Source organism: Ooceraea biroi, chromosome 9 (genome assembly GCF_003672135.1).
Source record: "Ooceraea biroi isolate clonal line C1 chromosome 9, Obir_v5.4, whole genome shotgun sequence".
Taxonomy (NCBI): domain Eukaryota; kingdom Metazoa; phylum Arthropoda; class Insecta; order Hymenoptera; family Formicidae; genus Ooceraea; species Ooceraea biroi.
This window is the reverse complement of record NC_039514.1, coordinates 9,401,252-9,425,581: the sequence shown is the minus strand read 5'-3', so window position 1 is coordinate 9,425,581 and position 24,330 is coordinate 9,401,252. Positions and strand designations below refer to the sequence as shown.

General features: G+C 39.1%; 7 protein-coding genes and 1 long non-coding RNA gene across 8 annotated transcripts; 4 read left to right on the top strand and 4 right to left on the bottom strand.

The window, feature by feature from the left end:
* Window positions 1-2,538: 2,538 nt before the first annotated feature.
* LOC105284663 (vam6/Vps39-like protein) lies at window positions 2,539-7,567 on the bottom strand. The gene is made up of 10 exons (XM_011348334.3): window positions 7,222-7,567; window positions 6,926-7,099; window positions 6,575-6,830; window positions 6,250-6,482; window positions 5,913-6,166; window positions 5,409-5,831; window positions 4,528-5,272; window positions 3,558-3,665; window positions 3,112-3,436; window positions 2,539-2,901 (listed from the first exon to the last, which is right to left on the bottom strand). Exons 1-10 carry the CDS (start codon window positions 7,289-7,291, stop codon window positions 2,838-2,840), a joined length of 2,652 nt encoding a protein of 883 aa, XP_011346636.1. The 5' UTR covers window positions 7,292-7,567; the 3' UTR covers window positions 2,539-2,837.
* A 282-nt stretch (window positions 7,568-7,849) lies between these two features.
* Window positions 7,850-9,542, top strand: LOC105284661 (carbonyl reductase [NADPH] 1). The gene is made up of 4 exons (XM_011348332.3): window positions 7,850-7,998; window positions 8,081-8,341; window positions 8,597-8,835; window positions 8,947-9,542. Exons 1-4 carry the CDS (start codon window positions 7,978-7,980, stop codon window positions 9,248-9,250), a joined length of 825 nt encoding a protein of 274 aa, XP_011346634.1. The 5' UTR covers window positions 7,850-7,977; the 3' UTR covers window positions 9,251-9,542.
* On the bottom strand, window positions 9,476-10,467 carry LOC105284662 (U6 snRNA-associated Sm-like protein LSm2). The gene is made up of 4 exons (XM_011348333.2): window positions 10,274-10,467; window positions 10,072-10,139; window positions 9,902-9,992; window positions 9,476-9,822 (listed from the first exon to the last, which is right to left on the bottom strand). Exons 1-4 carry the CDS (start codon window positions 10,274-10,276, stop codon window positions 9,694-9,696), a joined length of 291 nt encoding a protein of 96 aa, XP_011346635.1. The 5' UTR covers window positions 10,277-10,467; the 3' UTR covers window positions 9,476-9,693.
* A 111-nt stretch (window positions 10,468-10,578) lies between these two features.
* On the top strand, window positions 10,579-12,566 carry LOC105284659 (electron transfer flavoprotein subunit alpha, mitochondrial). The gene is made up of 4 exons (XM_011348331.3): window positions 10,579-10,891; window positions 11,251-11,583; window positions 11,726-12,178; window positions 12,277-12,566. The coding sequence occupies exons 1-4, from the start codon at window positions 10,850-10,852 to the stop codon at window positions 12,451-12,453; spliced, it is 1,005 nt and encodes a 334-aa protein (XP_011346633.1). The 5' UTR covers window positions 10,579-10,849; the 3' UTR covers window positions 12,454-12,566.
* Window positions 12,567-13,399: 833 nt separating this feature from the next.
* Window positions 13,400-20,209, bottom strand: LOC105284658 (probable serine/threonine-protein kinase kinX). Its single transcript, XM_011348330.3, has 4 exons — window positions 20,045-20,209; window positions 19,186-19,384; window positions 17,364-17,653; window positions 13,400-17,066 (listed from the first exon to the last, which is right to left on the bottom strand). Exons 1-4 carry the CDS (start codon window positions 20,091-20,093, stop codon window positions 13,954-13,956), a joined length of 3,651 nt encoding a protein of 1,216 aa, XP_011346632.2. The 5' UTR covers window positions 20,094-20,209; the 3' UTR covers window positions 13,400-13,953.
* LOC113562499 lies at window positions 18,996-19,486 on the top strand. Its single transcript, XR_003406930.1, has 2 exons — window positions 18,996-19,053; window positions 19,265-19,486. It is a non-coding gene; the product is annotated as an uncharacterized LOC113562499 (long non-coding RNA).
* Window positions 20,210-20,333: 124 nt separating the features above from the next.
* Window positions 20,334-21,645, top strand: LOC105284656 (39S ribosomal protein L22, mitochondrial). Its single transcript, XM_011348328.3, has 4 exons — window positions 20,334-20,483; window positions 20,743-20,976; window positions 21,047-21,260; window positions 21,351-21,645. The coding sequence occupies exons 2-4, from the start codon at window positions 20,746-20,748 to the stop codon at window positions 21,569-21,571; spliced, it is 666 nt and encodes a 221-aa protein (XP_011346630.1). The 5' UTR covers window positions 20,334-20,483; window positions 20,743-20,745; the 3' UTR covers window positions 21,572-21,645.
* Window positions 21,639-22,735, bottom strand: LOC105284657 (60S ribosomal protein L39). The gene is made up of 3 exons (XM_011348329.3): window positions 22,592-22,735; window positions 22,368-22,471; window positions 21,639-21,807 (listed from the first exon to the last, which is right to left on the bottom strand). The coding sequence occupies exons 1-3, from the start codon at window positions 22,592-22,594 to the stop codon at window positions 21,759-21,761; spliced, it is 156 nt and encodes a 51-aa protein (XP_011346631.1). The 5' UTR covers window positions 22,595-22,735; the 3' UTR covers window positions 21,639-21,758.
* Between the last annotated feature and the right edge of the window lie 1,595 nt (window positions 22,736-24,330).

Genomic DNA, 24,330 nt, shown 5'->3' with positions numbered 1-24,330 from the left:
CGACCTACGCCGTCGTAGCTAGTCCCTTGCGCAAAGCGCGCCTGCGTCCTACGCATGCGCGCGCGATGACCAGTGGCGGGAAGAACGATCGACCTCGCTCCAAGCTCGCTCGCTTTTGGTTAAGTAAAATTTCAAATAGACTGTGACTAAAAAACCGTCGAAATATATCACGTGACGAATATATCTGTATTTGTATTCTCAATCTTCTATTGGGTTGGCCAAAAAGTAATTGCGTTTTTTTAATATAAATAAAAGGCGAATTTTTCATGGGAAACAAAAACTTTATTAAACAATATATTGTCCATTTTGTTTGATTATCTTTTGCCATTTTTCAGGCAACTTCATGATTCCGCGCTCAAAAAAGTTCTTATCTTTTTCAGCAAAAAACAATTCCAACAACGATTTCATATCCTCATCAGCAGTAAAGGTTTTACCATTCAAGGCGTTTTGCAAAGAACGAAACGAATGGTAATCTGATGGTGCCAGGTCTGGCGAATATGGTGGATGTGGTAACATCATGGTAACACATCCCATCCAAGCTGCAACAATTTTTCACGAGTGACCAAACTTGTACGTGGTCTAGCGTTATCATGGTGAAACGCAACACCTTTGCGATTCACCAATTCTCGACGTTTCTGTTTGATGGCATCATTTAATTTATCCAGTTGACGACAGTATACCTCTGAATTAATGGTTTGATTCCTTGCAAGCAGCTCAAAATACACAGTCCCACCAGACTGACAGCATAATCTTTCTTTGGTGAATATCTGCTTTTCAAGTGCTTTCAGCAGGTTCATCACGCTTGCTCCACGATCTTTTTCGTTTGACGTTGTTGTAGACGATCCATTTTTCGTCGCCTGTTATCATGCGTTTCAAAAATCGATCATTTTCCTCGCGTTTCAAAAGAGAATCGCAGATGTCAATACGCTTAGTGAGATGAATTTCTTTGAGCTCATGTGCTACCCAAATATCGAGCTTACTAATGTATCCAAGTCGTTTTAAATGGTTTTCAACACTCGATTTCGATACGTTAAGATTCTCAGCAATCTCTCGTGTCGTTAAACGCCGATTGGAATCGATCAGTGCCTTTATTTTGTCATCATCAATTTCGATTGGCCTTCCCGAGCGTGGTGCATCTTTCACATTAAAATCTGCAGATCGAAATTTAGTAAACCAATTTTGACACTGCCGCAGTTTTAAAGCATCTTCGCCATATACATGACATAACTTTTTATGAGCTTGCACAGCGTTTTTCCCTTTTCGGAAGTAATAAAACAAAATATGAGGAAAATGTTGTTTTTGATTTTCCATTTTGAAATCGACGGCAAAGAAACAATTGTTAACGAAATCGTGTACTTTCTTTTTCTAAAACAAGCTTGAACTGCGAGTTGCTAACTTACATAATGAATTTGCGGTTTAGAATGAAGTTAGTTACATTTCAAGACATGTATGTCCATCTATTGGAAAAAAACGCAATTACTTTTTGGCCAGCCCAATAGTTTCATATCTTGATCAAATAAAATGCAAACTGCGTGGGTTTGAAAGGTCTTACATTTAGTTACACGTTTCAAATCAAACTTCAATATAAATTTTTAGCATAGTGTACACTTTTTACACGCACATACGCGCTCGTGGCTCGCTCGAGTTGCGAAACGTGCGGGTGATGGAGGACGCGAGAGTTCAACCCCGATCGATCGAATGCGATCAAGATACACTTATTTTATACGTTTCGTTTGTTTCTATTCTATTATAATAAACCATACCAACCTAATTGGGTAAATAAAACTGTTATGTTACGTTTTAGAAATATATACATATTTTAAACAATCAGCGATATCTTTCTACAAAAGAAACATATTTCATGATACAAGAGAGGTCATTAAATAAAATCATTGTCTAACGTTTAGTTATTTGTTTTTAAGCTTCCAACTTTTAGATCATACAACCAATTTCGCTTTATTGTTATTGCGACGACGACTTTATCGTCACATAGGGATAAATAAAGTCCGAATCGGTTTGAAGGGAAAGAGGATGTGACACAATATCACGACGTGCGACTACTTACAACGTCCTCATCTGCACTGTACTTGCCTCTTACGCTCCGCTCGGCGTAGGAATACAAGATCGCGCTTATGACATCATCGGTCCTGTTTGCCCGTATTCTGGACCGCGGGCACGCCCCATCTTCTGCTTACAACTTTGTTACTCCGTATTATTTATTTATTTATTTATAATCTAGTCTAACATTTCTAGCATTTTACGCGAATGCACGATATTTATTTTGTTATAATGTCTTTTTTGTTTGGAATATGGGAAGAGGTTTACGGTACATTATCGCTGCATTAAAAGCGCGTTCCATCTTAATTTTAAACACCACGCGCGCGTCACGCAGCCAATCGCGTTCCGGCACTAGCAATTTGAATGAGAATTCGAATGAACATCGTGAACATCGCGCGTTTCAGATTTCTCTTTAGACTATTTTATTTTGCAGTTTCGATGCTGATTTCGATTTCCTGGAGAAACGTGAATACCACAGTGTTTCGTTCTTGATCTTTATTATACTCTGCAATCGATAATAGCTATTTACACGTATCTTACAAGAAACGCACAATATGAATGAAATAAACTGCAGCGTTTGATGTTATAAGATTTCTTACGAGAAGCGATCTCGTAAGTAAATTATTCTTCAATTTTATGCAATAATAGTGATATCAGAATTTCTATAAAATTTGTATATGTATAAAATTTAATATATATCTTCGTATAGAATCGGTATATCGGTATAATTGTTATTTTCTTTTTCTCTGTTTCGTCTTACTCCCTCTCTCTTTATTTTTTTATGCTTTGCGATCTTGACAAGAATAATGCACTATATCACCATTGGGATATCTCGCGAAGGCGCTGAAAAAAAAACAAAGTGTAATTAGTATATTACGATATAATATACTAAGGCTAATAATAGATAATATTATTAATTAATATTATATTATAATAATTAATATTATTTTATATTATTCTATATTATATTTCATATTAATATTATTAATATTAATTATAATAACATAGTAATACATGGCACAAAAATAGCAGGAAAACTTTTGCGATACGAACCTTTGATTACCAAAGCGCTTCTTGCAAACTGGACATATGTTGAACTCCGTCATCAGAACGTTCTGTGACTCATAGTGCATTCGTTGTTCTTGCACCTGCAAGTGCTCCGCGTAAAGCAGACCTTTGAGCACTTGCGTTCGCCGCTTCGCGTTCAAGTTATTCTGCAGACTGACCTCTAAGAAATGCTTTATCCTACCTATAGGAACCGAATCTGGCAAAATCTCCAGTGCCTTCATAGGACTTATCTTTGAGGCATGCTCCTCCAGTAACCGCAAGCCCATTTCCAAATCTGGCTGCGGCGCTCTTTGGTTTTCCATGCTACAGCCTATCGATCAAAGAGTACATGAAAAAGAATGTACAGGTAAAATCTTTGTATTGCGAAGACAAAAATACACACAAAATTATGCATAAATTACAAATAAAATCTTATTTATGAAGATGCTTACCAGCCATTAGAAGTCCCTCGTTATCGGGTTTCAATAATTGCTGAATCAGCAGGACATACACTTCGTCCGCGTTATCCGTTTGCTTCTGTCTCTCCGCACGATCTTGATCTTAAGACGACCATCGATTAATTACGCGCCACTTTTATGCAATTTTGAGTATAAATTGAGCATAGATAATGTTGTGAATATACAGGGTGTCCCGGGTTTTAACCGACAAACTGCGGGAGCATATTCTACTAGTGGAAATAAGAAAAAATTCTTATATCGAGTTTGCTTAGAAATGCTTTATTACAAAGTTATAAACCAATATTGAAAAGAAATATCAGATAAGTAACAACGGATTTTTTCACAAAAATAAAAATTATCTACGCAATGATTTAGTGACGCGTTTCAAAATGTTGTCCTTGCACATCGATACGAGCTAGACATCGACGTAGTACAGAATTTGTTACGGTACGACATTCCCGAAAATTTTGTTGCATCTCAGTGACTGAATTAGTAATTCGTTGCTTTAAATCTATCTGGTACTCTCCTGTTAGGAAATCTACGTCGATACTCTCGTACGGCAGCTCGTGCATTTCCGTCACAGAATCCGTGCACGAAATGAATATCGGTGTATTCCTCATTTGAAAACACTTTTGGCATTCTGATAGTAATCGCTAGTTGACACGACGATTGAAATCTAACGGCTACTGTTGTGAAAGTAACAATCATACTGAATCGTTTCAACATAGTGAACATGAATACATGTGAATACACGTAACATAAACGTCTTCGACCTTCCAAATTCTACACTATGTTCCGTTGTTACTTATCTGATATTTCTTTTCAATATTGGTTCATAACTTTGTAATAAAGCATTTCTAAGCAAACTCGATATAAGAATTTTTTCTTATTTCCACTAGTAGAATATGCTCCCGCAGTTTGTCGGTTAAAACCCGGGACACCCTGTAATTCAGGATCTACTTACTGTGGTACCTCGTGTAGACATTCTGACAGTACTGTATCGCGCGCGGTATGTCGTTTAAAAGGTTGACGTATATCGAGATGGCCTGATTATGGCGACCGAGTCGTCCGAGGATGATGGCACGTTCCTCGAACAAATTGTTGAACGGGAAGTGCACTAGTATCGTCTCCGGCGTGTAGTACGCTGACTTCTCCAGGAATTGCTGCAACTTCTGCCGGACGTGCTGCGAGGTCTCCTTCTCCGCCGGTGTCGCGCTTGCGTTCATCGATGCGAGACACCTCTCCTTATACTGATGTATCAGGACATTGTGGAACAGCGGATTCGTATCCTCCCAGACGTGAACTACGTGCTCCAAATATTGCACGACCAGGTCCTTGTGGAGACGTAGGAGATAATCCAATATCTTTGGTCTGGGCAACTGTTCGACCTCCTGTATATCCTCCATGAATATCCTAAGGCCCTGCTCGGGATCCTCCGTTAGAACCCAGCCGGCGAACTTGAGTATCAGATCCATGTGATCCTTGCCGAGGTGCTGCAAGTACTGTATCGTGCGCTCGGTGCCCTTCAGGCTGGAATCATTCTCCTTAGCGTGTTTCTCCAGCAGCTCCAGTGCCTTTTTGTGCTGCCCCTTGGTCTGGTACAGTATGATGAGTTCTGGATACTTCTGATGCATCAGCAGAGTCTTCTCGGCTTCCGCCAAGTGACAATGATTCAGTCTGAGTAACGGCGCCACCAATGCATCAGTCGTCTGAAATATGATATGAAGCACAACAAGGTACAGCGAAATTGAAAATGCAGATAAACAATTTCTATAGACAGTCCTTTTCCGTACGAAAATTTTTATCATCTACCTTTTCTCATCTGTTCTTATCTTCTTCCCTTACCTGCAAGTAGCACTTCAAGAGAGTTGTGTCTATAATTTTTAAAAGCTGCTCCGTGGCGACGACAGTTATATTCTTCTCTCCGTTTGCTCCATTCTTGTCCTTCTTCTTTTCTTCCTTGTCTTTCGCCATTAGTGTATGTCTAATCTCGGTTAGGAAAACGATCAATGCCCGTAAGCCTTTCTCCAGATCAAGATCCTGCAACTTCTGCTGACTGGGTGCCGGTTCGCTTTGCTCGTTACCGTAGGTCGACGGCGTAACCAGATCCGGGAAGAGCCTGATCACCTCATACGGATCGGTGCCTAGTTTCAGGAACAATTCCATCGCCTCTTGGAACCGCTTAGTGTAGAACAAATGATGCGCATACAGCGTTTGTATCTTGTACGTCTGCCTGGTTTTCTCCTCGTCCGTTATGTCTGCCAAATTCTGATATGCGCGAGCGTAAGTAATTAGAACATGGAAATGACGACTTTGTACTGACTTTTTTTTACATAAATAACAACGTACAATTAAATTTAGCGCCAACTGAAACTGGTTCTGCTCCAGCAGAGTCCTAATTTGCAAAGTAACGTCAATCGCCTTGACACACCAAATCTGGCTCATAGACGCCACGAAAACCCTCCCCTGCTTGCAACGATATATCAATCTAGCTTTGTTCAGATCCTTTATTGTTTGAACATGCAGACTCCCTTCGAATCCTTCCAGCGTGTAGACTTCCAATCTATCGTGCACAATGCCAAGCAGGTAAGGATCATCCCACGCTGCGAAATTAAAAATTTTATCAAACTGCAACTTAAAGAACGAGGAAGGAGGAAAACATAATGATGACAGGTATTTTTAATACCTATCGCATTGGGTGTATCGGACCATTTCACTGGATTATGCTGAACCAGCTCGCCTTTCGTGTCCATGATGAACGATTGCGAGTCTTTTCCCAAGACAAAAGTGCTGTCCGACAGCTTGGTAATGTTCGGTTCTGGAGACTTGCCGGTAGGAAAGAGCTCCTTGGCTTTACCATTAAGATCGAAGATGGTATAAGATAATCCACGAAATCCCAGTATCAATGTCTCGCCGCACCTGAATAATTAATACAGATTTGTCGCCATAATTATATCATAAAATATGAAAGAAATAATTAAGAATTCATAATTTCAGTATAATAATTTTACCATGACAATTGACGAGGAATGTCCGGTACAGTCAGTTCAAAGTCCTTGAACTCCTCGAACTTCTTTCCCTTCCAGTAATACAGCTGCAGTTTACGCTTGACGGCGACGCACAAACGCACCACCGTATTCTTCTCGCCCGTTAAGCTCTCAGTCGACTGGACATCCAGGGTAAACAGAGTAGCGCCACGAGTCTTGGTGAGTTGGCATATTTGTTGAAAGTTTGGTGAGTTCAAATCGTGAACGCATACAATATTATCTGCAATAATTTTCTCAGATTAGATTCATCGCCCAACGGGAATCACGATGGCTGATAAATCGATTCATCGAATGTGCCTCGATTATTGATTCTACCTGTCAAGATAATCAGCAGGTTGTATTGCGGCACGACGTCGATCTGATTGATCCGTTTCTTGTTGAAGTTCTTACTGTGACGTAACAATTCTAGCTTGTGACTGTCATCATACACCGTGGGAACATTGTACATGAGAAGATGACCCTCTCTCGTGCCAATTAATAGGTTGTCATCTGAAAGACCACAGAACGATGCAGAACGAACGTTTCATTCATCGCCCACCAAGTGATAATCTCCTGATAATAATCCGTATCGGATCATTTGTTATGATACGCCCAAGGATCAGTGTACTCACCGTAAGCAGCCATAGACTCGATCTGCACGGTGATATTCAATATAGACGTTTCCTCGTAAGCGTCGTGCATGTTTGCTGCGGTTCGGAGTTATCGTTTGACGGGAAAATTCCTAAAATTAATTCTAAATTGCAGCCAGGTATCACTCCGCAACGTGCTCAAGTGTATTCCATCCTCTCGCTCTCGTCGGCTTCCAAACACGGTTCGACGACCAACGGTCTCGCTGACGGAGCACCATCTGATCGTGACCGATTCAGTACCCCGAGATGCTCGTCAGCTCGTTCGACCGATCAGCATCGGTTGTGGGAGTGCAGTTTGACAAAAGGTCTGTTCTTTTTAGCTGCACCGCTGAGCTGGTGCAATAAGTTAGAGTGCGAAAAAATATACTTGTCTCACTTTAACGTATTGCACGAGTTCAGCGGTGCAGCTAAAAAGAACAGACCTAAAGTGACGTGACTGATCGTCGGTACACTGAGGTGCATAAATGACTTCCTTTTTCGGTGTAAATGGTGTAGATAAGCGCGCCATCTGCGTGGTCGAATGTATGCTTCGCTTATCTACACCTATCTACACCGAAAAAGGAAGTCATTTGTGCACCTCAGTGTACAACAGTCGCTGCAGTACCTACACTCACCGGCCATGATTGGGCGGGTACATTAATGTGATACAGCCTACGGGGAGTGTATTGGATGAACGCAAATAGCAACAATCACCTCTTACATTAATTATCCAGTACCAGTTGCGCAACGTTGGACAATATGGCTAAACGTGTGGCTGTGGTACGCGACCTCTTTCTCAATTATTTTTAAAAAAACGTTCTTTTTGATTAATTGCATTTAACTAATGACGCTGCGATTTCAGGTAACGGGCGGAAACAAGGGTATCGGCTTTGCCATCGTCAAAGCGCTCTGCGAGCAGTACGAGGGTAGCGTCTACCTGACAGCTCGCGATGTTACTCGGGGCATGAAGGCAGTGGACCAGCTGCAAAAGCAGGGCCTCCAGCCGAAGTTCCATCAACTTGACGTCGCCGACGATGAGAGCGTCACAAACTTCCGGGATTACTTGAAGGCCACTTACGATGGCCTCGACGTTCTCGTCAACAACGCTGCCATAGCGTTTAAAGTAATTCAGCGTTTATTCATGATAGGATGTTTAATATTCTGTTCGTCTTGGAAACAGTTTAAGAGACGATTTTCTTGTTTTATTTTCTTCGTGCAAGAATTATATAAATGCCTTGTTATACTTATCATCTTATCAAATAATTAAATGCAAATTTTATTCAAATTGCTCGAATTATTTAAATTATTCAAAAAACTTGAATTTTGGTACTGTATTTACTGAGTTTATGTTGAACATTTATACTCAAATTTATTGCAGCATGCTGCAACAGAGCCCTTCAGCGTCCAGGCCGAAGAAACACTGCGAGTAAACTATTTCAGCCTGCGTAAAGTGTGCACCGCTCTTTATCCGTTACTCAGACCGCACGCTCGAGTGGTTCACGTCTCGAGCAGTGCCGGACGTCTCCGCAACATTACTGGCGAGGAGTTGAAGAAGAAACTGTCCAATCCAGACCTTACCGAGGACGAATTGGATAACATCATGCATGAATTCGTCAAGTAAGTGAGATCACTTTGCTGATTTTGTTACTTGTATCCTATTAAAATTTCGGTTTCCAGATAAAAAGATTTCCAGAGGTACGTCTTCATGCATGATCGATTTATTTCTAGCGCTGCGAAGTCTGGCACACACATTGAAGCTGGCTGGTCAAATTCGGCGTATGTTGCGAGTAAGATCGGCGTGTCCGCTCTGGCTGGCATTCATCAGGCCATGTTTAACGCAGATCCGCGGGAGGACATCGCGGTGAACGCAGTGCATCCCGGTTACGTGGATACTGACATGACCAGCCACCAGGGACCTTTAACGCCGGATGAAGGAGCCATAGGGCCCGTTTATTGCGCCTTATTGCCAGAAAACACGGAGATAAAGGGAAAGTACATTTGGAACGACAAGACATTGTCCGAGTGGAAGTAACGAGAGTGCGAGACAGTAATATCTGTACAGTATTGTTACAGTATTCCTATACAGTCGAACCTACGTATCGACTGTTTTTGTTCGAACAAATCTGATCACTTTTTCTGATTCTTTTCTCTGCACACATAAATGTATGCCTTGTTAAAGAAAGATAAGATTAAGATAAAGATTAAAAAAAGAGATAATAAAAATAACGGTATGAGGAAAACGTAAAACCGAATATTTGTTACAAAGTTTTTATGTGTAGAATATTACAAAGTTTTTATGTTCAATAAAGATTTATAATAATAAATGATGTTATTGCCAACAATTGTCATGAATCATGGAGAAGTTATTTTATACACATTTTGGTTTTAGTTTTATATTAAATATAGGATACGTAAGGAATAAAATGGATGCATTAAATATATCGTTATAAGCAATGCTTTTAACATAGTTACAAGCTATCTCGCTTGAGCGTTCATTGCTTCTCTACGTGCTGCATCCGCCAAGAGCTGTGTATCTACTTCGTCCACTGGAAGCTGCACGTATCGTACCACGGACCCACGAATAAAGCAGTTCTTTACTGATAACTGTAATCAAATAAAATTATTATGAATGAAATTATTATAATTATTGTGAAAGAAATATTATTGCCAATTGTGCATATACCATGTGAGGATATTTCTCCTGTTCCATTACAGTGATATCAGTTAGTTTTATGTTCAGGTACTGGTCGACGGAGTGTAATATGCCGCAAATGCTGAAAGAAAACATTATTCGATAACAGAAACGTTATCATCACGATTGAAATTTCATTTGCTTCCCAACGGATGCTTTACCTAAGATCATTCTTCAACTCGACGACCACGTCCTTGCCAACCAAGGACTTAAAGAAGGAATAGAACAACTGTAATTAAGCAACAGGTAATAACTAATGAGCAAATGATAAAATAAAAGATCGGCTTTTGACGAGACCGGCTCGAAAGAAGCCGAACATTTCTGCAGTTTTTATCGCGAAATATCTCGCTTTTCCTGACTTACCATAACAGCAACTTACTGATATCACGCTGCACCCGTATATCTACGCTTTATACACTAATTTATGATTATTTACAATGCTCGAAGATAAATCTCAGCGGCAAAAATATAACCTATCACGTCGGCACGCATCGAAACTGACATGATCGCTACGAACATGTAATACATAACACGTAGAGTGGAAACCACAAGTTTGAACACGCATCCAATGACCTTAGCGATGATACAGAAAATTATCAAGGTTATATATCGACGGTCGAGAATGACTGACGAATATCGAGGGGAAAAAATAGAAAAGATTCACATGTGCTCGAAATACTCATACAAATACACATTAAATATCGGAGACGAATGAAATTTTAAGGTTTAAAATCCAACGCGCCTCATTGCATCGTGTATTTTTAACACAAGGACGCTGACACGTTCACAAACGATGTGTCTGATACGTTCGTCAATTTACGCGTTGGTTCCGTCGTGACGCGTGGGACCTTTGGACCTTATCGCCATCGCGACAGCAGCACTATTTTTCGTAGTTTAAGATTACACGTCGAAGGCACGAAAAAAGACACTCCCGCAACAATGTTCTCCACGTACGCCAGGGCACTACGGGCTACTAACAAAGTAAGCGTTTTTCCACTGTTTCCGCGTTTCGATGTTCATCTGCCTTTCATACTTTCCTTCAGCTGTTTACGGATTCGTGCAGCTGCAGTCCGTGTGACCTCCGATGATTGTTATCTCAAAGATTTTCGAATACAATGCTAGCTATGCGTTATTCAATTTTTACGGATGAGATATTTTACAAGTAATTTTTCAAGCTAAAATAATTTACCTTGTTGAACTAATTCGGTCAGCAATGTCAGGACATATTGTATATAGATGCTATTATATATATATAAATAACGTCAATTTTATTCACCTTGATGCACAATAAAATATACAAAGTGGACGGAGCGTCCCTTACACGTCTCTTTTTCTTTCAGTTCAGCAGCTCATTAGCACGTTACGAGTCCACTTTGGTCATCGCGGAGCACAACAATGAAACTCTATTGCCAATCACTTGTAACACATTAACAGCTGCGACGAAAGTCGGTGGCGACGTAACGCTGCTGGTCGCTGGGACGAAATGCGAGGCGGTCGCGCAAAATGCTTGCAAGGCCAAGGGCGTCTCTAAGGTCCTTCTCGCGGACAGCGACGCGTTCAAGGGATTTACCGCGGAATCGTTAACGCCTCTCATACTTAAGCTGTGCGGTGAGCACAAATTCACACATGTGTTGGCCGGTGCGAGCGCGTTCGGTAAAGCGTTGCTTCCCAGGGTTAGTACGTAGCATATTCTCAGGAACAACATGATTCAAGTGTTACTTAACGTATTTTAATTAATGCATTGAAGTATTTGTTATATTTGAACTTACGCAAACGTGTTTCGTTGTTTGATTTGACTGGTGACTTTAATTTCAGGTTGCAGCGAAGTTAGATGTGTCTCCAGTCAGTGACATCATTGGCATAAAAGCGCCCGATACGTTTGTACGCGCTATATACGCTGGCAACGCCATTCAGACTATTAAATCTAAGGACAACGTTAAAGTGGTATCCGTCAGAGGCACGTCTTTCGAGCTGCTGCCTTTGGAGGGCGGCAGTGCCAAGTGCGAGAATGTTCCCACTGGTGATTATACGGCGAACCAGGTGGAATACATCAAACAGGAGCTCAGCAAATCGGACAGGCCAGAATTGACGTCTGCCAAGGTCGTAATCTCCGGTGGACGTGGAATGAAATCCGGAGAGAACTTTAAGTTGCTGTACACGTTGGCGGACAAGCTCAACGCAGCGGTAGGTGCGTCCCGCGCTGCAGTTGACGCGGGATTCGTACCGAACGATCTGCAAGTCGGACAAACCGGAAAAATTGTTGCTCCCGTAAGTTAGGCTAAGCTAAGAATTCTATCCGGGGTTTCATCAGAGCAATTTTCTCATTGATTTGCATATACATATAATAAATTTCATAATTATTGTAGAATTTGTACATAGCGGTTGGAATTTCGGGAGCAATTCAACATCTTGCTGGTATGAAGGACTCCAAGACGATTGTCGCGATCAACAAGGATCCAGAAGCGCCCATCTTTCAAGTAGCAGATTATGGATTAGTCGCAGATTTGTTTAAAGCTGTGCCCGAGCTTACGGAGAAATTGTAAATTCTATATTGTTTATATTTTTTCATGATTAAAAGTACAAGATCATTATATATGCGAGATTTTACGATATAATAATTATAGGCAATTAAAGTTTTTATAATAGTTTTATCAAACATTTTATTAATTAATTTGCTATTATCAATTTCCTTTTTCTTTCAGTATCAAGATATAAAATTCATTATAATGTAAAATTAAATTAAAATTAAATGATTTTACGAAACTAAAATGAAAAAATCATAAAAACATGAAAACTGATCAGTAAATCGTATTATCAAAAAATATATGTTACTAATAACTATGTCCAATTATCGTTGACTCGTACTTCTCCCAATTTTTGAACCAATATCGTAGCTTTTTAGAATTCGATTACTGCAAACGAAAAATAGTGTTCGCTGCTCTAATTAGAGACCGTCCATAGAGGGTCTCTAGCAGTGTGGGAACCGCGTTACGATTTTTACTTGTTTGTGAAATATAATTAATATCTTCTTGATATTTCCGATGTTAATTCGTCACCGTGATTATGTATAGATACATCTCGTGTTACCGGATAACGATAAAACACGCCGCGAAGCAAATGTTAAAGGTAGCGATGGGAACACGATGTTAATTTCTGCCATGTAAAAATTGGATACGAAAAATTGAAATATGAAATGATAGAGAAACCATTGCGTAAAGTTAACACGCAGATGAGCAAGTTACAGCGACAAGATGCAATAAACTGTCTTATGTATATGTGATATTTAGCAAGTTAACATTGTACACGGTACCTTTCTTGGATATGATCGTGGATTTCTATGGTATGAAAGACAAAGACTATAAACATTTCTCTTTTTAATAGTAATATTAAAGTGATACAAAAAATATTCTATATATACAGTAGTTTAAATAACATTTGCTATAAATTATAGAAAAACACTGTGAATTTTTTAACATTTTGAATAATTAATTTTTAATGTTTTTAATAAATACTTTTTAATAAATAACATTGTGAATTTTATACACATCATACAAACATAAGACATGTAGCTAAAACGCATTAGGAGAATTTCCATTATTATTATGCGATAATGTTTTCTGCTCGAGGTACAAGCAACGGCAGATATGCCTTCCGTATATCCGTGTGACGCACACAATGACCGACTTCGCCTATCAGTAAGGGTCGGTAATGAGTAACGGGTCAGTAACGGCAGATAGCACGATCACGATAAAGAACATTTTTCAATATATATATATGATATATTTAATATATATAAGAATATATATATTCTTATTTAATATATATAAGAATATATAATATATGTACATATATTGAAAAATATTCTTTATCGCGATCGTGCTATCTGCGGCGGAGTCGGTCATTGTGTGCGTCACACGGATACACGGGAGGCATATCTGCCGTTGCTTGTACATCGTATAAATCAAAACAGGTACTCATTTATTTCTGGCAAGCATTCGCTGCCTAAATGAGGCCACTGCGGTTGATTATTTTGGCGGTTGCTTCTATAGTGTTTGTAAGTTTATCACGTTGAACTGCGTAGTGCTACCAGAAGTGTTTGGTTGGACACCGATGTTCTTTGCACTCTTCGACTTGGAATTGTGTGGCTGCGGCGACGCCATCGGTCTCTCGTATGAGAAAAATCGCCGTCTCTCGTGTGACAAAAATCGTCTCTTCTTGAAAGCTCTATCAATGATATGCTTGTCCAATGTTTCTTCTGCTTGTCTCTTGTGCTTTCTCTGTCTCTTCCGTTTTCGCGCAGTATTATCGCTAGACGACTCCAAGTTAGGAACATTCTCATTTTGATATGTGTCGGTTTCCTTCACGTTTTCACATTGTTCACTTACATTGACTAGTTTCTTCTTTTTCTTCTTTTCTTTCTTTGTCTCATTGATCTCAGATGTACCTTTGCAGATGTCATCTTTTACAGTTAGTGATTCACTAAATTTGACACGTTTTTGTTTTGGAGAAGCTTCTAATTCCATAGTGTCTTCAGACAAAACCTTATCAGTGATATTCTCCTTCAACGTTTCTTCTGCTTGTTTTCTCTGTCTTTTCCGTTTTCGCGTAATATTATCGCTAGACGGCTCCAAGTTAGGAACATTCTCATTTTGGTATGACTCAGCTTCCTTTATGTTTTCACATTGTCCACTTACACTGACTAGTTTCTTCTTTGTCTTCTTTTCTTTCTTTGTCTCATTGATCTCAGATGTACCTTTGCAGATGTCATCTTTTACAGTTAGTGATTCACTAAATTTGACACGTTTTTGTTTTGGAGAAGCTTTTAATTCCATAGTGTCTTCAGACAAAACCTTATCAGTGATATTCTCCTTGAATGTTTCTTCTGCTTGTTGTCTTTTCCGTTTTCGCGTAATATCGCGAGACGAATCCACGTTAGGAACATTCTCCTTACTTTTTTTCTTTATTTTCGTTTTTGCTACATCCTCCTTCTCTTCCGTAGTTAGCAATTCGTCCTTCGATTCCTTCGACTGATCGGCTTCCACATGTAATTTTGATGCTGGTGCGCTTTCATTTAACTTTTCCTTTCTTAGATGTCTTATTCTAGGCGTCTCGGTATGAGTAAGACTCATAGATTTGCGTAGTTCAGCTGATTTGGAAACTGTTGTTGGTTTCGAAGAATTTGCTTTTTCTATTATTTCTATTAAATCAGATGGGAGACTGCTATTTAATGGTCTTTCCACGAAACGCTTATCTTGATGGAAAGTGTCCGTTAAACTGGTATTCTTTTTCGTAGTAGAGTCCTTCGACTTGCTTTTCTTAGATGAAGTACTAGTTTGACTTTTATCTAATTCAACTTTACTTTCCTGAGTCTTTTCCACTGTTTTAGGTGTCTCAATATTAAACTCAAGTTGTTTCGAAGAATTAAGCTTTGGTGTACTGCAGTCCATTGGTGAATGCAATCTCGATAATTTTCTTGAAAACCGACTCTTCGCAGACTCGTCCAGCTTTAGCGAATCCTGTTCCCTTCCATCCTTCCCAGAACATCGTAAAAGTGACTTTCTTTTTCTTTTAATCGACGATGGTGACTCCGATGAAATCAATGAGATGGTTTCTTCACGCTTCGCCACGTGGGTTTTCTTGCTCTTATCAAATACGGATACGTTCGGATCAGACGTATCCAACAGAATGGTTTCTTCATTTTTCGTCGCACAAGATTTCTTCGGGTCGGTGATTTGTTCCTTTTTCGTTTCACTATTGCGAGAAGAAATAATTTCAACGGAGTCATTCTTTTTATTTTCGCCGATTTTCTCTGGCAATTGATTGTTGTCATCGCTACTCTCATCGATATTATCACAGGGATGTATTTCCACTTCAGAATGTTCATCATCCGCATCCTCATTTTCGATCATTGTATATTCGTTTACCTTTGCTCTAGTCTTTTCTCGGTCTTTGTTTTTAGTATCTACTCTCTTCTCCTCTTCTCCAATCTCACAATTCAAGAGGAAGATAGTGTCTTCCTCTTCGGTTTGGTTATCTTCATCATTCATTTCTTCTTGTTCTTCATAATTCTTTTCTTGCTCCTCATCTTCTTCTTCTTCTTTTTCCTCATTCTCCACTTTATCATCGTTGACTATAAAATCTATAAGATCTGAACCGTTGTCGTTGGGATCCGAATATTCCGATTCTGAAGCTCTGCATTCATCGTGGGGTACATTATCATCATCGAATTTCTGTTCCGTCCCATCCAGATTGTATTCTTTTCTAACATCGGAATTCACACTGCTGTCCTTATCGGTGCCATTATCGTTGTCTTCATCGTTATCCACTTCTGCGAATAGGAAACTAGACACAATGTTAGAATGCGACGTTGTTGACGTGTCGTTAAGCTTTCCGCTACCATCCGAATCAATGGCAATTGATCCCGCTCGTGTGACCATGGAACAATTCTCAAATCCTAATTCCATAGCTGGTATAATGGTCTCGCTGTCGCTGCTTTCGTCATCAAATACATTTTCCAATAAGTTGGCGAAAGCTTTTAACTCCTTCTCTGTCGAACGATTTAAGCATGCTTGTTCCTCTATTTTACTGTCATCTCTATTTGACAAACTCTTCTTTTTTTTCTTCTTCTCAGATCTCTCCTCCGTTGTATCTTGGTTACGTGATTTGCTCAGGGAACGTCTCTCCTGCGATATTTCCATTCCGTTCGTGTCCGATTCCTCATGCGGTATGTCTACTTGGCATTCACCCATGGAAACATCTTGCGCGTTTTTGTCATCCTGCTTCAACGATGTACTGTTCGAAGATTTATGCAGAGATGCCCTTTCGATTACTTTCATCTCCACATCCGTCGACATTTCTTCGTTTATTATGCTCAAGTTTCTATTGGAATTCGCTCGTGCCGCATCCAGTTTGCTCTTTTTTATCACGGTATCGTCCGAGTCATAGTCGGACGATTCCTCCTGTATCGCCATTTTCATGCTCTTCGCAGCTAACCATGCTTGTTTGTCTACTAGAACGAGATCACATTCAGCTTCACTCTTCTCGTCCTGTTCCTTTCCTATTCCAGCAGTCGAAGTATCTTTACTTTCTCCAGCAGTCGAAGGATCTTTACTTTCCGCAGCAGTCAAACTATCCATGGAGACTTCACTGGGAATTGCTGTAATTATTGTGCTTAATTAGGTGCTATATAGTGTATTATCAGGTGATGGATTTTTTTTGTAGAATTGCCTTATTTCTTATTTATACGAAGGTGCAATATATAAATATACAGATTATAACAGTGAATCACATTCAATTGTTTATATAATAAAAATTAGTAAGTAATGCATTAAGTATCTTAGACAAAGTAAATGAAATTTATATTCTATGTAAAAAAGTGCAAATAAATACGTTACTTTAGAATTGTACAAGTTTTAAAATTTTTAAAAAGAAACAAATTGTTAATTTTACTTACCCAAACTTTTCTTATCATGCATTGTTTCATCCACATTAGTATTGTGTACTTCACTTTTGTTGTCTGACTGATCACATTTCTTTTCTTGATCAAGACTATCGGCGCTCTCAACCTCTTCTTGTACCGGAGAGTTTGCTATCAAAACACATATCCGTCTGCGTACTTTACTTGGCGTATTCGGTTGGTCGGCCAAGGATTTCGGTTCGACAGAACTAGATCTAGTAGTTCTACGTGTGCTTCTGACTGCTGGCGATGATTTTGTCTCAGACCCAGCTCGTACAAAGCGCTTACTAATCATTGCACAAAAAATCGCTATATTATTAAATACAATATTATTAAATAACATTATAAACACACACACACACACACACACACACACACACACACACACACACACACACACAGAATATGAAGTATTTAATTAATATAATTAATGTATAAGGAAATAACTATTATATATATTAATTAAAATATGCAATAACTATATAGTATATATATTAGGTTGGCAAATAAGTTCGTTCGGTTTTTGCTTCGGTGCAACTTCTTTCCAATTCACTCTTGTTTTTCTCGATACTATCGCGCAACTTCAGAGTGCATTTAAAAGTACATGTTTCACATAACCTTTCTGTAAATTTTGGTTTGACTAACATCAATATTGTGTGTGCTGCGTAGCTGTAAAAATGGAAGTAAATAACGTGCATTATCGTCATATTTTGCTCTATTATTTCAAGAAGAGCAAACGAGCTGCAAAGGCTCATAAAAAGATATGCCGTGTTTATGGAGATGATGCCTTAACAGAACGCGTATGTCAAAAGTGGTTCACCAAATTCCGTTCTGGAGATTTTGACGTCAATGATGCGCCTCGCTCCGGTCGCCCGATCGAGATTGATTCAAGTAATGTCAAAGCTATCATCGATAAAAATCCATCCCAATCGGTGCGAGAGATTGCTACAGCACTTAATATATCTCATATAAAGCGTAGAAAACAATTTGCGCCAACTGGAATACGTTTCTCGGCTCAATGTGTGGGTGCCGCATGAATTAACCGAGGCCAACTTGGCCACTCGCATATCCATCTGTGATTTGCTGCGGAAACGTCAAGAAAACGATCAATTTTTGAAGCGGTTAGTGACAGGAGATGAAAAATGGATCGTCTATGAGAATGTAACGCGGAAAAGATCATGGGGACACAGCAGCGAGCCACCACAAACAACCTCGAAGGCAGGATTGCATCCGAAGAAGATCATGCTCTCCGTATGGTGGGATTTCAAAGGTGTCACTTACTACGAGCTGTTACCGTCAAGCAAAACAATTGATTCAACCATATACTGCTCGCAGTTAACAAAATTGGACCAAGCACTCCGCAAAAAACGTCCAGAATTGATAAATCGAAAAGGTGTTGTCTTCCACCACGATAACGCCAGACCTCACACATCATTGACAACTCGGAACAAATTACTCAGTCTTGGCTGGGATGTTTTGCCTCATCCTGCGTATTCACCGGACCTGGCCCCTTCCGATTATCATTTATTCCGGTCGTTGCAAAACTCTTTAAACGGAAAAATCTTCAAGGATGAAGAGAACGTCAAAAGACACCTGGATTGGTTTTTCGCCGATAAGCCTCAGATGTTTTACGAACGCGGCATAATGAAGTTGGTGGAAAGATGGCAAGAAGTCATCAATAAAAATGGTCAATATATAATTGATTAAAATTGATTTCGTGTATCAAAAAAATTGTATTTTATTCCACCTTAAAAAACCGAACCAACTTATTTGCCAACCCAATATATATACTATATAGTTATTGCATATATATATATACCTTGCTTGAGAATTTATCTTGGTTGGTGTTGCGTTCTTGGAAGCTGTAGCAGCTGTACTCCTGGTTATTCTCTTGGCAGGTATCCCAATATCCATGGCATCGCTATCAGGAGAGACTGAAGGCGTCTTCTGCCTTATCCTGCTACTACGACGTAACGTAGGAGAGTTTACTGTTTGTGGAGCAGGAAATCGAAGACAATCTATAACAAAAATGTATATAGATTAATGAAAAATTATACTCATTTTACATTTAAACTATATCAAGTTAAGTTACACTAAATTAAACACTAGTTGCTTTTTCATATTTTAATACGTTAAACCCAGTGACCATCGACCCTGGCAAGTGACCTTGCATTGTTAAAACTGACGATATTGCGCGATGTAAACAGAATGGGCTCAGCGTTTAGCGTGGTGAGCAAAATATTGTATCTACACGATTCACATTATCATGATCAGAAGATGTGAGACGCAAATCTATTTGAACAAGACGAGGTCCAGGAAAATCATAAACTCGTGTTTCCTCGTCACAAATCCGCGGTAAGGTACGAATAATTCCGATATTAAAATCGCAGACGGATCAAAGATCACAGGCTATTAGGAGAAAACCGGGTGACAGAGCTCTAGATGTTTCCTAGCTGGACGTTCCGGCGATAACGATACCGCGGAAACTGGTACGCCAGAGACGGAGGATCGTTGGAGAAGAGAAAATAGATAAAAGATCATTTTATGAATTCTTTGCATCCCGTCGCGATCAATGATGATGATTGCTGACGGACGCGGGAAACGCTTTTTAATGCCGAGCCGCGACGATGGTCGGACGCGCGTATTGCGCGCAAGAGATAAAAGAAATTGGTACGAACCTATTGTGGACTCCGAATCGTCGTCCGAGTTTCGCCTGGAGCGCGGCATCCTCGCAAACTCGATTACGCGGTGCAACAATTGGATATCACCGGCGAGCAGGAACCGGCACACAGATAAAATGCGATGGAAGGGTTATCGGGCCACGTGTTACCGCGAATTTGAATGTCGACGATCCGAAGAGCGACGAGCAATGCCGAGCGGTGTCAGCTCGGCGGTGCCATCTGAAGAATCTCCTCCACGACTCGTCAAGAGGTATATCATATCATCTTACGGTAATTCCGAGCATAGTGGTTTGAGACATTGAGGTTAGTTTCTCCGTGCGTGTTCGAGTAATGGAAATTTATGTTTGTGACATAAATCGCACTTGAGAGAACAATACGCGTAGAAAACGCGTGTGGCTTATTAATTTTTCGTGCAGGATTGCTTTGCCTGTCACAAGTACGTATCATTAATTATCATTGGTTAAGTATTAAAACAATTTTCACGTTGCGTTTCACGAATCCAAGAGGACATTACAGAATTGATGTTACAATTATGTAAATATTACATACAATTATTTAATTCGATACTCTTTAGTGGAACAAATTCTCCATTGAAATTCGTGAATGTCGCGAAACAATATTTAATGTATTGAAATATCTTGTTTCTCACGTGATCGTGTTTGTGTCAAATTATTATACTATATTTACGTTTGCAGAAAATGCAGAGCCTGCGTCAGTGCGTAACGCAACTAGCAGTGTTTGGTAGACCTATGTTAAATAGGACGAATGCATTACCAAGCACAGTAAAACCATTAAATCTTATACCAGCATGTAGTTTTCATGTTTCTTTGATATTCAATGACAAAAGGACTCAGGGTCCAACACGCTTTCTAAATCATAATAAAACTATTTTTCGACCTCAAAAGCCGGATGAAGAAAGAAGACCTGCCGTAAGCTAAACCATGTAAAATTTGTCAATACCTAATTACGATGAATTACATACATATGCTTATTTTCTAGTATGTATGTAACATGAGGGCCAACATAAAGTACAGTCCAAAAAATATGTGGTACATCGCGGCTTTCGTGCGAGGAATGTCTGTGGATGAAGCTGTAAAACAGTTGAGTTTTCTGCAGAAGAAAGGTGCCGCAATTGCGAAGGAAGTTATATTAGAAGCCCAACGTATGGCCGTGGAGGAGCATAACGTCGAGTTTAAGAGTAATCTATGGGTTGGTGAGTGTATATACGTGAAATTATTCTATCAGATATATATACATTCTTTAAAGTGTTTCGGCAAATACAAAAGAAACTTTGTTCAAACAGCGGAGTCATTTGCTACGAAAGGCATAGTAATAAAGGGATTGCGGCGCCATGCTAGAGGACGCAAGGGAGTAATTCATTATAGGTATTGCCACTATTTTGTACGCTTGGAGGAAGGACCACCACCTAAGAATTACTATCTGCCATATCCTAAGAGCGGTGAAGAGTTGTTGGACGACTGGTTAAAACAGATGCACATGCGCAAAGTAACGAATTCCTTGTAACAGCGTAACTTATACAGAAGTTAATATACAAAAATACATGTACATAAATAAAGATACACAAGATTAGTGCTTTTGAAAAGATTTTATTCTGCCAAATGTTTATTATATTAGATCCTTAAGATCGCATCATATCTTTATTGTAGTTTATTGATACATTAGTAGCACAAGGTTCTACGAAGTTCACGATTTACAACTTCAACTTTGTTCTCCTCCAGTGACGCCTCTTGGCGTTGTATCTGAAACCAAACAATATTCGATAATTTGTAACTTATAAATTATGATATTTGTCAAGAAGGAATATAAATATTTTTATTGCTTTTATAACACATACATGTACATTTTGTACTTGTATATTAATCTTTTATATGTATAAGTATATTTATTTTACATATTTTTAAATTGCATTAGTGATTGTGCAATTATTTAAAAGTATAGTATTTCTAATCATTACACGGAATTAAAATATTCAATTACATATCAATCAGTGATGGTTGCTGGACATTGACAAATAAAGGATCTTGATATCATGTAAAAGTTTAAAATAGTAAACTTGCAGAATCGATAATGTGTGTGTACACACACACGTGTATACATTTTATATGCATTTCAACATAGATTAGCGTTTTTATGTAAAACTGTGAAATTTCACATAATTGTGCAATTATTGTACATGCAACGTCTTTAACCTATACATAGAATAGAAACATTAAATGTGCCATATTAAACGTGCCTGTGTTGTATTCGACATCGAACGAAAAAAAACGAAATAATAAATTAAAATTAGGTGTAAACTTACCGGATGGTGTTACCAGTCCTCATCCTCACCCATTGGGGAATCGGTCTGTTTTGCTTCAGCTTTTTGGCAAGCTTTCGCTTGATGATGAACGTCTTGTGTGCCGACTGAAACATACACAAAACAATATCAACATCCGTATATTTATTTAATAAACGTTTTTATGGGCAAACTAGTAGGATGGCAGAGAAATAAACCGATATATCGTGAAGACACGCTAAACTCACCATCGTGCCTCTCGAGCAACACGCGAAGTGGAAGACCAGTCTTCTTCTTCTTAGTGTTCCATGGCACCCGATCCCTTTCAGGTTCGATATGGCCAACAGCAAAATTGCGCAGTGACTCGGACCCAGTCAGGTTGTCCAACGTACAGTTGTTGAATTGATTGCGCGCGGAATAAAGCCTTGTGTCCACGATCCAAGTTCTTGGTCAAAGTTCTAGGTCCGAGAAATGTGTAGCCAATCAACATGCAGCTTTTATGTAAAAACTGTAAGTTCATTGGCTACACATTTCTCGGAACTAGAACTTTGACAAAGTTCTTGGATCGTAGACACAGGCCTTAAGAAGGGGAAGGATTAAGGAAACAGTTGGACAGATTTGAAAAATGCAACTAAAAGCCGGTGGAAGACCAGTGAAAGACGAATTATGGTTATGGGATAAAGTCGCAACAGACTGTAGAAGAGCACTCGATGCTTGCGGATTGTGGAATAAAATAAAGGCATATAACCAGTTTCAACTAGAGAACCTCAAGTAAGAGTATGGACATCGTGGATTCGCACCTGATTGGTGGGATCGAAAATGGCGGATTCGAGGTTTATCAATTAAGGGACTCTACTAAATAAAATACATCTTTGTTAGAAAAAGAAATTGCACCCAACATTAATTGTGAAGATAACAATATCTTTATAAAATAAATATTCCTGGTGGAAAAATTTATCATATTTTCTAAAAAAAATTGGAACGTTTCTCAGAATAAATCAGAAAATCTAAACAAATTTGAAAAATCATTACTTTTTATTATGTTTTATAAATTTTCATACATAGAGATACTGAAAATTCTCATCCAGTCATTTCTGAAAAATATTGAGAAAATAATTTTTCAGAATTTTTCAGAAATAACTGGATGAGAATTTTGAGAATATTTCAACATCTCTAAGTATGAACATTTCTGTAAAATAGTAATAATTTTTGAGGTTATTTCTGATTGTCTAAGTTATGAGGAATAAGAATCGTTCCAATTCTAAAAAAAATTCTGAGACATCCTGAAAAAATCTGAGAAATTTTTCCACCAAGGATATCCATACTGCTCATTTTTCTGCATTTGTTGGCAAAGTTGCCATGTAACATTTTCTTTTATCCTTATTTGTACAACCTCGTACACAATACCCAGTCATTTCGCTTACTTTTCTTACACTAATATTTTAATCCTAAAGCAAGGAAGGTTATACTCCTTATAGATAGTGACCATACGAACGCCATTTTCGATCCACGATGTCCATACTCTTACTTGAGGTTCTCTAGTTTCGACCAATCATAAAGCAGAATTACTAGCATGTCCTCGACCAACTTGTCCTGCTAGTGAAAACGCTGCTTACTGAAAGCAGATTTCCCAAGTCCCTAGAGATTCCCTATCGAGAGCCAATCCACGTTCAACAAGTATTGGCATTTAAATGCTGACGTACTTCTTGACTGATGGCCCATGGGATTCGTCGATCGCCCGCGTCTGCAAAGTTTCGTCTTTTCCTTCGACTGTATGATCTGATCGCTTGACAGATAAGACGCTCTTGACTTTATGCGTTCTCCTTCATTTCTGACACTGTCACGTATGTCACGGTAATTGATGACTCTCCGGGCCATTCAGTCGTTGCAACGAGCTTCATGACAACGTTCGTGACGTAATTGAGTTTATCCACATCATGGTGAAGTGTTGAGGGTTCGCGCTTTTAAGATTTATTTATTCCGTTCT